Here is an 18400-nt window from a genome sequence, read left to right on the forward strand (position 1 = left end):
AAGTCTGCAGGCCAAAACACCAACCAGTAATCTGGAGGAGAACAAGGTGACAAACTCAGCAAATTCACAGCATCCTACAAAGAGGAGTTGGATAAGCTGAGGATTAAGAACAAAGTTGAAAATCACTGAAAGAGGAGAAAAGCAAAAATACACAAAACAGAGAAGAAACTTGAAAACATAAAGACTTGTTGGAAGTCCAGAGAGTGCTAAAGAAAGAGAAAAGGGCAACGCAGAAGGCAAAAAAAGAAATTCACGATGCAAAGAAGGAATTGTTGGAAGTCCAGAAAGCACTGGAAGAGAAGACAAGGGGACTGCAAAATTAATTGTTATAAAGATAGATGGTAGACACTGAACTGTCACAGAAGGATGGGGAAAGAAGAAGAAGAAGAAGAAGCAGGCGAAAAAGAAGACAAACGAACAGGAGAAGACAGTCAAGAACAAGAGCTGCTTCCAAAAGAAAAAAACATCTACTAGTTACACAAACTTTGAGGAAACTGGTGGTTCAACTCAGGGAGAGCGATAGCTTCCTCTTCCTCTCCCGTTTTTCCACTTTCCCTTTATCTTCTCTACCTTCACCACTCCACCTTTAATCCACTTCCTGTTTCTCCCTCCTTTCATCCTCCTGTCTCCATCGTCCCTCTACCACCTTCTCTCCCCTGGCCCTCCACTTCACCTTCTCTCTACTCTACCTTCATTCTCCCTCTGTCTCTTCTTCTTCATCCTTTCCTTACCTTTCCTTACCTTTGAAATGAAGATTCAAAGGTAAGATATATAATAATCTTCACCATCATCAGTGAATAAAAATCAGTCAATAAATAATCCTGTGTGTGTCTGCTTCTACTCCTGCTGGTATGATCTAAAAAGGAATAAAGCTTTGAAGTCTATCAGTGTTTTTACAAGAATACATTTAAATTTAAAACTCCTCTGTGGCTGTGATTGTCACATGAGCCTGAGATGAAGTGTTTCCTCCCTGTGTTTTCATAGATTTATTTCGATCTGATATTCACTCACTGAGTGCCTCTCCTGTTAGATTACGTGGGCAAAGCTTGTTGGGATTTACACCTAGAATCATTATCTGGGGCTTGAAGAAGAGGATATAAGAAAATGCAACAATAATATTCACACCTAGGACCAGAGTGTTAAGCAGGAGGAGTTTAAAAGAGAACCAGACACTCTGAGCACATGAAGCCAAAGGGAACTTTCAATTCACTATCAAATCTATTGATATCATATTGAAATATATCCTAAATTAAAATGACACAAATAAGGCTATCACAAAGCTTCACAAACAGCTGTGAACTCCTCAAAAAAGTGTCCATCATATTAAACTGATGCAGGAAAATGCATCTGGGACTTTTAAGAGTTTCCTTTTCAGTCAGGTAAGCCAGAGTCAAGTTAGGTTCATTTTCAAAGTGTTCCTGAATTTAAACAGGTGAAATGACAGAAAAGGGGATCATCTCCTCCTCTAATGAAGTCTCAGAGCAGCTTCTGGGGGTAAGGAAGATCAGGGCTGAAGAGAATCCCACTCAATGTGCACTTCCATGGCATCACCAAATCACAACCTGTGTAAAACTAGCAAAACAACCTAGCTAAACTGGTCATTGTAAGTGGGGAAAATTGCAATCTCAAATCAAAAAACATGCTACACATTAGGAAATTACACTTTATGTTGCAAGCTAAGTTATACCAGCATATCTTTTTTTTTTTTTTTTTTTTTTGGCATTTGTGTATTGGTATTTGTGGTAGCAGAGTTATATTTAGAAGGCCTGTAATTTGCGTGAAATGTTCTGACTTTATTATGTTACATACACACACATACATACAAACAAAGCAACTCAGAGGCTTTTTTTTACTAAATGATCTTTTATTATATCAGGGAAGTAGTAACTTCTCCTGCCAGTAAAAAGAGCTACCCACCATTGCTTATTTAGCTTTTCTTCTCAAAAAAAGGAAGTACATTAATCCTCATTATCCAACACAAAGTTATTTCCTTGCCTTATAATTTACCAGCAAGCTTTGAAATGTGCAAATGACAAGTCTTTCAAAATCACCATTATGCAGCTGATGGCTGACTATAGCATTCCTATAAACAGAATGAATCCCTTTTACTCACCTGGACCCACAACACCAACGCCCTGGTAAAGAAGGCCCAGCAGCAGCTGCACTTCCTCCATGTCCTGAGGAAGAACAACCTTGGCCAGAAGCTGCTGCTGGCCGTCCACTGCTCCTCAGCATGCTCTCCTACTGCCTGGGTGTTTGGTACATATGGGCCACAACTGAGAACAGGAAGGCCAGAACCGTAATTAACACTGCCCAGAAATGGAGGCCATTGCCAGATCCTCCTGTCTCAGGAAAACCAGGGCTATCACACATCAACCCTTGCACCCCACCCACAACCTGTTTGATCCGCTGCCCTCTGGTCAATCAGGTCCCAAACCTCCAGACTCACAAACAGCTTCTTGCCCTGGGCCATTCGGACTGTAAACAAACACTATCTCCTCACACCCACCCCTGCCCCTGCCTACTCACCCACCGATCTGAGTAACAGTCTTTGCTCAGGCCACTCATACACAGACAGTATTCAGACCTCAGTCTTTTTCTTTGCACTACTTCCACATCGCAACTCGTTCTCTAATGTGTACCTTACTCTTGTTTTTGTACATATTTCTCCTGTTTGTTATTCATTCCTGCTGTCTTACTATTTATATTTTATTTTGGCACAGTTGGCGTGGAGCACCCACAATTTCGTTGAACAGTGACAATAAAGGGCTATTCTATTCTATTCAACCACCAGATGGTGGCAACACTACAGGGAGTGCAGAATTATTAGGCAAATGAGTATTTTGTCCACATCATCCTCTTCATGCATGCTGTCTTACTCCAAGCTGTATAGGCTCAAAAGCCTACTACCAATTAAGCATATTAGGTGATGTGCATCTCTGTAATGAGAAGGGGTGTGGTCTAATGACATCAACATCCTATATCAGGTGTGCATAATTATTAGACAACGTCCTTTCCTTTGGCAAAATGGGTCAAAAGAAGGACTTGACAGGCTCAGAAAAGTCAAAAATAGTGAGATATCTTGCAGAGGGATGCAGCAGTCTCAAAATTGCAAAGCTTCTGAAGCGTGATCATCGAACAATCAAGCGTTTCATTCAAAATAGTCAACAGGGTCGCAAGAAGCGTGTGGAAAAACCAAGGCGCCAAATAACTGCCCATGAACTGAGAAACGTCAAGCGTGCAGCTGCCAAGATGCCACTTGCCACCAGTTTGGCCATATTTCAGAGCTGCAACATCACTGGAGTGCCCAAAAGCACAAGGTGTGCAATACTCAGAGACATGGCCAAGGTAAGAAAGGCTGAAAGACGACCACCACTGAACAAGACACACAAGCTGAAACGTCAAGACTGGGCCGAGAAATATCTCAAGACTGATTTTTCTAAGGTTTTATGGACTGATGAAATGAGAGTGAGTCTTGATGGGCCAGATGGATGGGCCCGTGGCTGGATTGGTAAAGGGCAGAGAGCTCCAGTCCGACTCAGACGCCAGCAAGGTGGAGGTGGAGTACTGGTTTGGGCTGGTATCATCAAAGATGAGCTTGTGGGGCCTTTTCGGGTTGAGGATGGAGTCAAGCTCAACTCCCAGCCAGTTTCTGGAAGACACCTTCTTCAAGCAGTGGTACAGGAAGAAGTCTGCATCCTTCAAGAAAAACATGATTTTCATGCAGGACAATGCTCCATCACACGCGTCCAAGTACTCCACAGCGTGGCTGGCAAGAAAGGGTATAAAAGAAGAAAAACTAATGACATGGCCACCTTGTTCACCTGATCTGAACCCCATTGAGAACCTGTGGTCCATCATCAAATGTGAGATTTACAAGGAGGGAAAACGGTACACCTCTCTGAACAGTGTCTGGGAGGCTGTGGTTGCTGCTGCACGCAATGTTGATGGTGAACAGATCAAAACACTGACAGAATCCATGGATGGCAGGCTTTTGAGTGTCCTTGCAAAGAAAGGTGGCTATATTGGTCGCTGATTTGTTTTTGTTTTGTTTTTGAATGTCAGAAATGTATATTTGTGAATGTGGAGATGTTATATTGGTTTCACTGGTAAAAAATAAATAATTGAAATGGGTATATATTTGTTTTTTGTTAAGTTGCCTAATAATTATGCACAGTAATAGTCACCTGCACACACAGATATCCCCCTAAAATAGCTAAAACTAAAAACTACTTCCAAAAACATTCAGCTTTGATATTAATGAGTGTTTTGGGTTCATTGAGAACATGGTTGTTGTTCAATAATAAAATTATTCCTCAAAAATACAACTTGCCTAATAATTCTGCACTCCCTGTAGATTATTAGAAATCTAGCCTACCACTCATAAATTATGACAGTAAAAACCCAATAAAGATTTGTTTATATAACTTACAATAAACCTTCATACATGGACTATATTTAAATTCATTAAAGCACATTATTTTAAAAAGATTTTTATTTCTTGAAATTCTTTAAGTCATTAGCTGCGTTAATAATATATAAATAATATTCATTATTATGTTTAAATGTGTTTTGCATGAATACACAACCTCATTTTTTGTTTTCATAACTTTTTTCATAACAGTTTTTTAACAATTTACTGTAGTATTACTTTAAATGACATGCAGGGGGCAGCAGTAGACTCTGACTACAGTTGTTTTAAGAAAGGAACAAGAAGGGGGTTCGCGCAATTACCAAAGAGCCTTGAATGAAAGAGTTCAGTATAGCTGCTACTTGCGATAACAGAGTTGCTGTCATTCATGTCAGGAGCGACGCCATCTTTCTTTTTCTTCTTCTTTTTTAGGGGCGACCAATCTTAGGCGTCTTTACCGTCTTTACAATTACCCATCATTCCCCAGAAACGTATGACCTGTCCCTGGCCTTGGTGTGTGGTGCTGTGCAGCTAGTTGTCAGTGTCTGCAGGCTGTTGGAATTAAATTAAGGGTAAACCGGCTTGTGTTTTTATCCGACAAGTCTGCGAGTAAACCGGGAGCTGAGCCACAATGCTGAAATGTAGGACTGTGTGGAAAAAGCTCGCTCCTTTGGCTAGAACTTCATCAACTCTGTGCCGGCAGAATGTGAGAAAAGCAGGTAAGTATCTAGTTACAGTAACTTGTCTTCCTTTTAGCTGACCTCGGTTTGATCATGCACTGCCTGTAGCATGATAATACACAGCAGCAAAACATGAACCCACAAGGGAGGTAGCCCTGTTAGCTTAGCGCACGTAAATTTCAGTGACCTTTGGATGGTTATTAGAATGCTAACTCAGCTAATTAGCAAACGTTAACGACGCAAGATGGAATTTCAGTAACGACCTAACTTAAACTGCACCTCATTTCATTGATTGAAGCGCCAACGTTAACTGATAACGTCAGCAAGCATGTTTTTCACGTGTCTAGTGCTGGTACAGGTGTTACACCATGTTCAGTGCCCGTTTACGCTTTGTAGCGTATGCAAGGGCCCAGTGTTGGATTTGAATCATGGGGTCTTGCAGTCTCTGATGACCCAGAAATGATAAGCCCAGTCCTGTGCAGTATGTAGATTGCTAGAATGTACATTAATCTTCATAATAATATGTCACGTTATACCTATTACTCTTAGAGTGGAATAACACCTGCAACGCAAGTCAGATAGGTTTGCCATTGTCTTTGTTTTATAGAAAAGTAATTTAAGGCGCTTTCTTAAACCCTAGAGGTGTGATGAGGGCAAGCACAGGAGCATATATTTACTCAGTCCTTTTCCACTGTCAGCATCCACAGATGTATTAAGCGTGTATTAAACGGGTAGCTACTTGGCAATTTCTTTTTATTAGAAGCAGGACTGAACCCTGATTTAGTAACGTTTGTGAACATAATTAAGAGTGCTGTAGCTTTAATCAGTGTTTAATCATGTGTGTGCTGGTTTACTGTTTCAGGTTTGAACAATGGCAGAATACCAACACATGTACCCACAGCTCACATGTCCAGTGGGCTGCCAGGGGGTGGTGGGGATAATCTAAAGTATGCCCTCCTGGTTGGAGCAGCCTCCATTGGTGGCGTGGCATATGTGAGTAAGCTTGGTTTATCATCATAGAGAGAGTGTGCAAATTTATTAATTGGAGCAATGATTTTCCACCCCTTTTCTTGGGCTTTATTTCTGTAAATTGAACATTAAGGGCTGAGCAATATGGACAAAAGAAAAACAAATCTATATTTTTATGCTTAATGCCAATACAAGATATTTAGAAGGCCTGCATATCTCTGTATTTTATATGGTAAATGGACTGATTATTATATAGCGGTTTTCTACTCTCCCGGAACACTCAAACATACAACATACAACATGCCACATTCACCCATTAACATCCATTCACACCCATTCACACAAGCACTTTCTTCTATGCTTTAAGTGCTTTCTAGCTAACATTCACACACACTCATACTCTGATCCATATTCAGATGGATGCATTGGAGAGCAACTTGGGGTTAGTATATTGCCCAAGGTCTTTTGGCATGCAGACTGGGGGAGCCAGGGATCGAACCACCAGCCTTCCACAGGGTGGCTGTAGCTCAGTAGATGACCTGCTCTCCTGAGCTACAGCCACCCCCATATAAAAGCAACATTATTTAATAGGCAGTGTTAAAAGCAGCTGGTTTATGTTCTGTTAAGTAGGGATGGTTCAGTTTCTTTGAAGTGAGCCTGTATGAGGTTCAGATCCACAGTCACCGTGTTACTCGGAGTAAAAACTAAAATCCATGTACTGCTGTAGACACAGTCAACAGCGACGTGGATTTTAGCCACCTGAAAGTACAGCTTTCACTGGAAAAGAAATCAAGTTGTTACTCTCCACCAGATTCCATTAACAAAATTAGTAATTTTACTTCACGCAACACAGGAGTTGTTTGACCACTGCTGCAATGGCTGCTTTGTTAGTTTGTGTTATTCTGAGACTTTGAATTTTTAGTCGATGAGTTTTGATCCCACATAACACATTACAACACTTAAGTCACGCAGTGTGACCTCCAACTTTTGTTTTCTGTAAATAAAAGTTACTGTTTTTGTCAACAGTCTGGTGTTTTTTAAAAGAACATGTTTTTGTAGCGTGTCATCTTAGCAAATCAGACCTTTTGATTGTTTTCACAGATGCATGAAGTTAATGTTTACTTTCAGAGTATGAATTATTAGTTGTTGGCTTTACTTAAGCTTGTTTGAATAGCAGAGCAGTTATATGGATAGATTAAAAAAAAAAATCTGTATAACAACCGTGATGGGAGTGATCTGCTGTCACCTCCAGCAGATTCTGACAGCCAGCTGGGCCCTTCCTCTGTGGAGTTTGCGTTTTTTCTACCAGTGTCGGTTCTGTGGGTACTCTGGCTTCCTCCCACAGTCCAAAGACATGCATGTTGGGTTATTTAGTGATTTTTAATTTGGCTGTAGGTGTCGATATGAGTGTATGCGCGTGTGTGTGCAGTTGTCTGTCTCTGTGCTAGCTCTGCGATAGACTGGTGACCTGTTTGGGTTGTAACTCGCCTGATCCCCTCTGTGAGCTGGGATATACTCCACTGCCTCAGCATATCCCAGATTGCGCAAGTAATTAAGAAAATGGTTGAATGGCTATATCACCCAGTCCTAGTTTAAAGGCCTCCACTGCCTGTTTGCTCATGACCGAAAGATAACCGTTGACACCAGATCTGACTGGAAAAATTGGACAGCTTGACAAAATGAAGCAATCATTGAAGTTGTCAGTGACTAAACTTAGTCAATTTATCTGTTTTTTACAGGCGTACCATACTATGAAAGGAGACCAGCAAAGATATCAGGCACGTATCACTGAACTTTCGTCCAGATCACAAAAAGCAGCTGCAAAAGAATCAGTCACACCCATCCAGCCCCAGCCTCCCGGTGAGCAGCTTTTAGGAACTATTGGTTAATAAGACAACTTTCACCTTTACTGTTAACCTCTGAGAAATTTCTGAATTTCACTTTTTGATTTTTTTTTGTCCTTTAGCTGTAGAAACCACTGAGACAAAAGGTGAGTGATTTCTTTGCCATGTCTGTGTAGTCGGTTACTGATCAAACTCCACTTATGTTAATAACTAATAGGAAGTAAATCTTTGTAACCTTGACACATTTAAACAGATCTCCTCCAGGCCTCTTAAGTGCAGCGCTTAAATGCTGTTCGCAGTGACACCTTTTTAAAGGAATTTGTTTTTAAAGGTGTTAGAAGAGCCTTTTAATCAGCTGACTCCATAGCGCATGGTTTAGCTTTGACTTTATTTTCCATGTAAGTAGCAGATTTTGAGGCTTTAAAGCAAACTGCGTTACAGACTGTACTTGAATTGGAGACTGTTTTAAATCTCTCGCTGAACCACAAACCAGATTGTCTCTTGCTCTATATGCTGAATGTTACTCAAAGTTATTTTTAACTGTGTGTTCGCTCTCAGCCACCACTGAGCCAAAACCTGAAACAGCTCCTTCATCCCAGGAGCCAAGCCCTCCAGCATCAGGCACTGAAGCAGTAGCCACCAGTGAAACAACCGAACTGCCTCCAGGTTGTCTGCATACTTTTTTTTTTTTTCCCTCTTCATCTACCATGCATGTTAAGCAATATAAAAAATATCTAGAGCATGCAAGGCTTTATATGCTTGGGTATTAGAAATGATGACATCAACTGGCAAAAGCAGGTCAGTGCAAGCAGGCAGGCGGCAAAGCAAATTTCCACGTGTTAAAAATATGTTGTTGGATTTGTTAAATTGAGATGATGTGTTTTACAACAGATTCTTTGCGTGTGTCATACTTTCATCATCTCTCTTTTTTTTGTGCGTACTGTCTATATTGAAAAGCTGAGAATTTTGCAAATGATACCTCATTTGCTGCCATGTAAGTAAGATTAAAAACAGCCCCAGATAAAATGGCCACAAAGATAGCATTCAGAGATGCACTGACGAAACCAGTGAGGGAGTGGAATCGACAGAGTTACTCTGAGCCTCTTTTGTCTTACTTTCACTCTGAATTGTGCTTGCTGTTCCTCTTCCATCTGAAAATCAGCCGTGGGCTTCACACCTGCCTCTCTCAAGCTGCCCTCACATGCCCCCTATCTCCTCATTGGTGGAGGTACTGCCTCTTTTGCTGCTGCTCGGTCTATTCGAGCCAGAGACCCCGGTGCCAAGGTCAGTAAAGCCCCCATGTTCACTTTGAATTCTCTTTGTTACTTGTTTAGTTGTACCTGAATTTGGTAAATATGAGTCTTTTTGTTTGTTTTTTTACTGCCAGGTACTAATTGTGACTGATGAGCCAGACCTTCCATATATGAGACCTCCTCTTTCTAAAGAGCTGTGGTTCTCTGATGATCCCAGTGTGACAGAAACTCTGCGCTTCAAACAATGGAACGGAAAAGAAAGGAGGTGTGTTTGGTCTATTTAACCTTAGTGCTCTCAGTTCTTTTGTCTCAGCATCTGTCTGTCCTTGGCCGTGTCTTGCTACATTATTGAAAAATTCAAGCTTCCTCTGGCACTATTGTGCCTTCTTCAGACTTAAACACAGGGCTTCCATTGTTCTTTAAAAAGGGAAAAAATAAAGCAAAATTAAGTCTTAAAATATCTTGTTTCCTTAAAAATAGGTGTTAATTTTGCAGATTGTATTAGGCAGTTTATGTCTAACATCCAGCACAGAGAGAATTGAATGTAGGCTGTACCAGTGAAAGAACTTGGTTAACCTCATTCACATTTTACAATGAATTATTTAACCCACAGTAATGAGTTGCTGATATTAGATGGAAATAGATGGATGCATGTATTGCAAATAAATAAGAGAGTTATGATAACGTACAGTAGACCTTTACCAAATGTAACATTGCCGACATATCATCCATCCATTTTATTAGCCACTTGGGGCTGGAGTCTATCCTAGCTGACTTCAGGCGAGAAGCAGGGTTAACCCCAGACAGGTTGCCAGTCTATCACAGCGCTAACACAGAGAACCAGTCAAGGTTTCATTCACACGTACTTCAGACTGAATTCACCAGTGAACCTAACAGGCCTGTATTTGGACTGGGAGGAAGCTGGAGTACCCCGAGAGAACTCACACAGCAGAGAACATGCAAACTCCACACAGACAGGCCCTGCCAAGCTTAGATGTTCAATCCCAGAACCTTCTGGCTGTGAGGCGACATTACTAAGCACTGCACTGTCACCCTAAAGAGACTTCTTTAGGCTCAGTGTGCAGCAAAATGTTTGGAACAGTTATAATGTTATAATATTGTGCTATTGTATACCAAACTTGTATCCATGGCTTGTTTATAAATGTCTGCTTATAATTTATTATTTCAACATTGCTCGGTCTGAAATGCAGTCATTCTGATCTTTAAAATTTGCAGGAACACTGAGACATCCCTGATGATCTTACTTATAACATTTGGTTGTTACTAACGTCTCTATTTTACTGCTGTTTCCCTTTAATAAATGTTAATACCAAACAAATCTTGCAGTTTCTCTACAAAGAGGTGATAGACTTTTTTTTTTAAACACCTGGTATTGTCGTAAAAAACGGAATGTGTACTCTATAAACATTTCTGAGAAGCTTTTTTCTTTTTCAGTGGTTTAGTCATTTTAATACTTTTGTATTTATTTGCTAGCATCTACTTCCAGCCGTCATCATTCTACATTAACCCAGAAGAGCTGGATAGTGTAGAAAATGGAGGAGTGGCTGTTCTCACTGGGAAAAAGGTAGATTTATGGTTTTCTTTCCTCAGTCTCCATAATTTTATTCAGTATATGAATAAAATTATACTGAATAAAAGTGAAGTATTCAGACCAGAAGTAATTATATTGACCGATTTGCAAGCATTATGTGTTATGATGTCTAAACCTGGAAAGCAGAAGTTATTCATGAGGTATACTTATTTTTTTTATAGGTGGTTCACATGGATGTGAGAGGAAACAAAGTAAAACTGGACGATGACACTGAGATTTCATATGACAAGTGTTTGATTGCTACAGGTAAACTCCCTTGTTTTATTTCTTGTCTGTTTTTATCACTTAAACCTGGTAGAAGCTAATTTTATCTTTCTCAGGTGGTGTGCCAAGAAATCTCCAAGTCATTGAAAGAGCAGGAGAGGAAGTGATGAGGAGAACCACTTTGTTCCGCAAGGTCAGTGTGTAGCCACAAGGGGGTGGTAGAGATGTTTCACTCTAACCATCTGTGGCTGATAGTATGTATATACAGCTTGTTGGAGTGAGTGTTAAGGCATACCACGAAGGAAATATTAACTATTTTAAAATGAAAATAAAAAAGTTTTGTCTTTTTTGATTTAGATCATTACAAGCATTGAGATTTTCCAGACAGAAGTCTTACTGTGTGTTACATAAAAAAATCTGACTGTTGCTCTAAATTCAGTTTTTGTTTTTTGTTTTTCCCACAGATTGAGGACTTCAGATCTCTGGATAAGGTCTCGAGGAATGTAAAATCCATCACTATCATTGGAGGTGGCTTCTTGGGCAGCGAGCTAGCTTGTGCCCTTGGCAGGAGATGTAAGAACAGATGACGAGCTGAGAAACTAGCAGAGTAGATAAGAACACTGATGTCCAGCATAAGTAACTCTTTTCTTAGTTGTTGTTCTTCCTCTTTCTCTTTTTAGCTACTGAGTCAGATCTGGAGGTGATACAGATGTTCCCTGAGAAGGGTAACATGGGAAAAGTGCTACCCGAGTATCTGAGCAACTGGACAACAGAAAAAGTCAAAAAAGGTCCAACTTTATTTCATATAAGTCTCCAAAGACAAAAAATGTTCTTTATGTGTCTCATTATATTATGATGTCTTGCCTGTTTTCATAGAGGGTGTAAAGATTATTTCAGAAGCTTTGGTGAAGTCTGTGACCTGCAAAGATGACAAATTAGAAATCCATCTAAAGGATGGTAGATTGGTAGGTTCAGATTTCTACACAAACTCTGACAGAATCAGGACATTGAATTTATTTATAAGCTGCTTATTATCTATCGTTTTATTTTTGTAGGTGAAAACTGATCACATTGTTACAGCTGTTGGCCTAGAGCCAAATGTTGACCTTGCTAATTCAGGAGGTCTGGAGGTGGACTCTGACTTTGGTGGCTACCGGGTAAACGCAGAGCTGCAAGCGAGGTCCAATATTTGGGTGGTAAGTTAATGTTCATACGATGTTTTCTGCTAACAAGATCCTGAAGAGCTGTGATTAAAAATCCCTCTTTAAAAGTTCCTGTGCTGTGCTTTGCTGGTTTGCCTATAAAATCCTAGAAAATGCTGAGTACTTTTGTAGAAATTTCAAACCTGTGGGAAAGTCTTAACTTAATTATTATCCCATTGTGCTCATACCTCTAGTTTCACTGATCATTTTGGACACAGGAATAATTGTTATCGCTTGTTTTAACCAAAACCACCACATTTTGACCAACCGATGCACAATGATGATTGTGCACTTCTTTTTGATTAAAGCGCCCTCTTCAGGCTCAATCAAGTCTTAGTCCTAATATAAAACAGTGTAATTAAAATTGTAGTGTAATGCCAATGTCCTATTTTGAATGTAATGTTGTGTTTTAGGAAAATATTGTCATTTCCTGTTAACATGAAATAAAAACTGCATAATCTAAGCCATACTGCATGTTCCCAATCGATTCTTGTTGATGTAGGCAGGAGATGCTGCGTGTTTCTATGACATCAGACTGGGTCGCAGACGTGTGGAGCACCACGATCACGCTGTTGTGAGTGGTAGACTAGCTGGAGAGAACATGACGGGAGCCAGCAAACCCTACTGGCATCAGTCCATGTTCTGGTAGGTATCATACTTTTTACTACTTCTACTTACTATGGGCTATAAAGTCTTTTTTTTTCTCACCCCTCCCCAAATGAGACCTGTGGATGCAAACCATGAAAACTTCTTTTAAATGGAAATGAAGGAAAGAGTTTGTGAAGGCGAGAACAGTCTTAATTTTTGATTGCACTGAATGCATTTAAATCAGAGAGCATGTGCAGTGGTGCAAGGGACTCCGATGTAATCCTTTTAGAGGTCAGATCAACATACATGATTCCTTTGAAGTTGAAAACCATTAACCATTAAAATGTCTTTAGGGGACATTAAATCCATCCCGAGAGAGACTTTAAACCCCTGAAGAGTCATCTCTGTTCATCAGAATTCGATAAAAAATAAATAATACCATCTTGCAATAAAATGCTTTATACTTGCCTCACTAACTATGCATGCATATATGTGTGTGTGTGTATATATGTGTGCTGATGCACCCCACTGAACTCTCTTACACAGATGAGAAAAAACCAGTGCTTAAATTATAAATCAGGAGGTCTTGATCAAAACAGGGTACTGTTCCAGCAGGTCAAGGGAGACAAGGTCACAGAGCGCATAAGAAACAACATCAACAGTTTCTGGAGCACTTTGGGCAATGGCTCCCTGTTTAAAACTGAAACTGTCACCACAAACAGCATTTTGACAGATTTAGACGTGGTGCTTTTATTATACTTACAGAATATAATGAAGGCAACATTGTCTTCACTTAACTTTTCTCTCCTATGCTTCATTGTCTGTTTTACTGTGACACACGTGGTAAAACAACGAGCAGAAAATCCTTAAACTGAGCTAAAATGAAACGATGAAAGGCACAATGGGGGAAAAAAACATTCAGCTTGCCCACGTCATCAGGCAGCTTCCAGTATGTTGCTAATGGTGATGGCATTGATTCCTTTGGTTACCTGTGGACAACAACGATTGTTCACTGAGATCACTGCTGATGTCTCTTCTCCTTGCCATCGTGTAACGCTAAAACCTGTGCCTTTACAGAGGGGCTCACACTTTCTGATTAATCAAGCGCGTTAAGCTTGTTTAGCTTTTTACATGGTGCTTTTGGCAGATTTCTTTGCTAATCAATCACATGGTGTAACATGTGATTGATTCGTTTTCATCTGAGGTTGTATTTAAATCATTTTAGAACCTCGTAAGTAAGACTTGTAATTGCTTTATTATTTCCTAATAGGTAAAACTTTCGACTCGATGACTGTGTACTTTTTCTCATGTATGAAAAAGCACACGGACTGGTTAACAAGGTTAAATATTTGACTTAAAGCTTAAAAACAATAAAACTTTATGACCTTGGACATGCATATGTTAGACATTATAAATAAGATCACAGTAGGACTCCAGATATTAAGGGAGTTACCAAAAATGTAAGTACAGTGTGGAATGCAACTCTCAGGACCCAAATGAATGTTGTGAATACATGTTGCTAGCAGCTGGTGAAATGTGACACACTGTTGAAACATGGGTTCACTGCAGTCCAAGAAAAAGTACACAGGAACATTTGTCCAACTACCACAGCTCCATTAACTAGTCCTTCATATTTATATAATTATAAAGTATAGTCAGTAACTTTTGAAAAGTTCATCTGTTTATGCTCAAATGCTGCATGTAAAATATAAAGAGATGTACCAACAGATTCCCTATAAATATCAACGAAGCATAGTTCTGGCCGGCTCTGCAGTTTTGTACAAGCTCTCTGTGCAACCTTTCAATTTGTCAAGGTCAGGTGACTCTGACATCACTTCAGGTCTTAAAACTCATCAGGCAGCAGCGGTGGGGGTTTGTCACTGAAGATTACAGCCCTCAGCAGTGCTTGTGTTTCACATGGGAGCTGTCTGAGGTATATAAGCATACACACAGTGTTCAGGAAGCTGTTTTGACAGTAAAGTTTTAAAAAGCTGGCATTTGTTTCACTTCAGCAGAACTACTTCCAACAGAGATGTGAGGAAAATGTTCTTGGCATAGAAATCCTAGGTGACACTTCTTGGCACAAAATGACTGTCTAGTTTAATTATACAGTGGTGCTCCAAAGTTTGTCTACCCTTTAGTTTTCTACATATATTCTCTAAAACTTGACCAGATTTTAGCACAAATTTTAACAGTAGATTTTAAAAAAAGGAAAAAGAAAAAGCTGAATTAACAAATCAGACAATGACAATTAATTATTGAGAGAAATTGTCTATTGTAGCATATCTGAGGAGGGAGGGGCGATGTGAACTTTAAGGAACATCGGTTAATGTGAGTGTTAAATTACAGTTAAACTGCCAGACAGTGAGATAGCAGTCAGATGTGAGAGGGCTTCTTCTTTTATATTTGTAAATAATTATTTTCCTTGAATATCTGTGGGAGTGAGGCAATAGCATAAGCATTGCTTAAAGATCACAAGGACAAGTCAGAAGGCTGTTCGAAATGCTTGTATCAGACCAAAATAAAGCTTGGAGGTTTAAACAAGCTTGCTTCTGGAGGAAGGGAAACGCTGCTTTGCACCATAATGCCCATCATGGCTTGGGACTGTGCCAGAACGGCTTTCCATCAGAGCAATGAATTCTGTATTCTTCTGGGAAATTCTGAAGGCAAAGGGTCAGGAGATCTGCCTGTGAACCGAATCTCAGCTGAAAGTGGGTCACGCATCCAAATGACGACACGGAGCACACAAGTTATTGTACCAAGAATAGTTGGAGAGTAATAAAGCTTTGTATGGCTGAGTTACAATTCTGACATTAATCCACCAGAAATGATGGAGGAAGGCAGCAGTTCGTGTAAGGAAATCTACCGACATCCCAGAATAGAAGCTGTTCTTTACGGAAGAATGGGCGAAAATTCCTCCAAGCCGATGTCATGGACCAATCAACAATTTTTGTAAACATTTTGTTGCTGTTATTTCTTCACAAGAGAGTCATACCAGATACTGCAGGCAGGCAGGCAGGGCTACACTTTTACACATACTAATATTGAATCATTCCCCCCCCCCCAGACGTGGGAAGTTAAATCCATTTAAGTTAAATACTTAAATACAATTTTCAGGTATCTACTTTAGGTTTCTCCCTACATTTCTAAATGAAAATCTGTAATTTCTACTCTTTACATTTCAAAAGAGACGTGTTACTTTTGGTTTAATGCATTTGGGGGTAAGTTACTATTTTGGTACTGCCAGCGTCCAAACATCAAACTGATTTGAGCCTAAACAGAATCACATGAAAGGCAGTCCTGTTTGTTGATTAATCACCAGAGGATGTTGCATAAAAAGAGATGGCGTGTGCCAAGGTCAGGGGTTGAAAGTGGAACGGTGGCTTTTGTTTTTGCCACAACACCAATGACTGCACATGTCCATGTGTTGCGGTACTTCAGCATCTAGCTAGCCCTGTAGAAGAGGAGCGAGCATAAAGGGAGTGACATTTTTTTAAGTGTCAGGTCATTTCAAATGCAGTTCAACAAAAATCAGTAAACACACAAACTATTTGTGTGCAGTTTGTCGCACAGTGTGTTGCTAGCTAAAGGTTCAGCTGCTGTATTTCACAGGGAGAGAAAAGAAAGGTCTAACTTCACTCAGGGATGGTGAAAGATAAGAAAGACAGGACAGGAGAGGAAGAAGAGAGGTTAGATTTAAAGGAAAGTACTGCTCAGTAGGTTTTAAGAAGATACTGGGTCTCTACATGTGACAATATGTATTTTCATATTGTGAAACATGCTGAAAATTAAACTGATTTAGACTTGCTGCTAGTTTAAGGACTGGAGTTCTCAGTAGAAATTATATTAGAGTTATGATGATGAGTTATGATTCTTTTCCCCACAAAATTGGCCACTACAGCCAATTTTAGTGTTCCCCCACCTGCTGAATCCCACTTTAACTCATGACTGTACACATATTCCTATTTACAGACAGTCACCCTCTACAATGAAGGCAACAGAAAATAGATGTATATTTTTATTTTCCTTCTTTTTCTTCAGATTCAAGCTGAGCACAATTAGAAGAAAATAGACTAAAGGTTTTTATTTCCATCTACTGATATTATTTTATCATTTTGTTAATATAGCACAAGGTTCAATCAGCTTTGCACAAAAATAGAAACATCCTCCAAAGAGCTACCTTTTACTTTCTTACTTTGAGCTTGTACTTTTTTACTTTTACTTGAGTAAAAAAGTCAAACTTTCTTACAGTACTAGAGTATTTTCTAACAGTAATATTTGTACTTCTACTTAAGTACAGAGTGTCTGTACTTTTGCCAACACTGCCCCTCTCACTTCCAAACATGACCTGGTTTAACATTTTGTATTTAATTATGTATTTAATCTACATGCTTGTAGAATCGGATATCAGATCAGTTTTAAACTTGAAATCTTTCAAGCCCCACTTTGAAAACACATGAGACATTTTGTGCAAAGAATTACTAAATGTTATGCATGATTCCTGACTTTGTTCTCAACTACATGTGGTACTGCAGTAAATCACGTGTACCTTCTTACAGGAGTGATCTGGGTCCTGATGTAGGCTACGAGGCTATCGGGATTGTTGACAGCAGCCTACCAACAGTAGGCGTGTTTGCTAAAGCCACTGCCAAGGATACGCCTAAAGCTGCTACAGAAGAGTCAGGTAGGAGCAGTCAACCTTTTCCTTCAAGCAAAGAGAGAAACAAAAAAAGATTTTTGAGGACAAAGGGTCAGACAGTCTGTGTTCTCAAATCTGCGGCAGGAACTGGGATCCGCTCAGAAAGTGAAACGGAGGACACAGCCACCAGCGCGGTGGCCTCTGTGACACCTGCTCCTGTCGTGGAGAACAAAGACGACTATGGCAAAGGAGTCATCTTCTACCTAAGAGACAAAGTGGTGGTGGGAATTATCCTGTGGAACGTGTTTAACAGAATGCCCGTTGCAAGGAAGGTAAGTGCTGCCGTTTTGCTTTGTGTCATCAAGAGCAAAATATCAGTTCGGTTGTTGTAATTGCTTATTTCTGTTATTCGTAGATCATCAAGGATGGAGAAGAGCATGCAGATCTGAACGAAGTGGCCAAGCTGTTCAACATCCACGAGGATTAAGACTGTGGGGACGACAAACGTGCACGGGAGGGAGTGGGGCTTCATGTGACAGCTGAACTCTGGGACTCATTGCCACATTCTCTAAGACACAACTGGTCACACTTACCAAATGAGGATCAATGTAAATTATGTTGGTGAAATATTTTCATATTTGGAATTTATATCTGTTGCGCTTGTTTTTCCTCCTTTTAGGAGAAGTCTCTGTGTTATCTTTCTGCTGTCACCAAACTCGCGTGATTGCTTATCTGCATTCCCCCCCACCAGGCTGCAAATGTTGCACATGGGTCATCGTTTCCGTCGGTGTGATCAAAGCAGCTTGTTCAGAGGAGAAAAAAAAAAGCTGCAATAAAAGCTATTTTTAAATCACTCATCTCTGTATTTTCAGTTGTGCTTTTAGAAAAATGACACTGACAACCGAGAAGTTTACCTCCATTCGGAGCTTTGATTGTTTTGACGGTAGTTTAAGTCTGCGTGCTTCATCGTAATCTGAACCACTGGAGCATCAATTTGT

The 18400-nt window shown here is 40.0% G+C and overlaps 1 protein-coding gene across 2 annotated transcripts; it reads left to right on the forward strand.

Annotated features, from left to right (window-relative positions):
• The first annotated feature begins 4747 nt into the window (after positions 1-4747).
• aifm1 (apoptosis inducing factor mitochondrion associated 1) lies at positions 4748-18256 on the forward strand. Of its 2 annotated transcripts, none has more exons than XM_085420116.1 (18): positions 4748-5130; positions 5954-6084; positions 7800-7910; positions 8026-8050; positions 8463-8570; positions 9067-9188; positions 9292-9422; positions 10652-10742; positions 10931-11015; positions 11090-11166; positions 11438-11546; positions 11654-11761; positions 11850-11938; positions 12029-12169; positions 12678-12820; positions 17323-17447; positions 17547-17734; positions 17818-18256. In XM_085420116.1, the coding sequence occupies exons 1-18, from the start codon at positions 5043-5045 to the stop codon at positions 17887-17889; spliced, it is 1944 nt and encodes a 647-aa protein (XP_085276242.1). In that variant the 5' UTR covers positions 4748-5042; the 3' UTR covers positions 17890-18256. The 2 variants fall into 2 exon arrangements, with proteins under 2 accessions (XP_085276242.1, XP_085276241.1); XM_085420115.1 differs by having other exon boundaries at positions 4750-5130; positions 7800-7920; positions 8027-8050.
• Positions 18257-18400: the final 144 nt, after the last annotated feature.

The sequence above is a fragment of the Rhamphochromis longiceps genome, linkage group LG10, assembly GCF_057381845.1.
Source record: "Rhamphochromis longiceps isolate RC_006_pf linkage group LG10, R_longiceps_female_GT1.1, whole genome shotgun sequence".
NCBI classification, from domain to species: Eukaryota; Metazoa; Chordata; class Actinopteri; order Cichliformes; family Cichlidae; genus Rhamphochromis; species Rhamphochromis longiceps.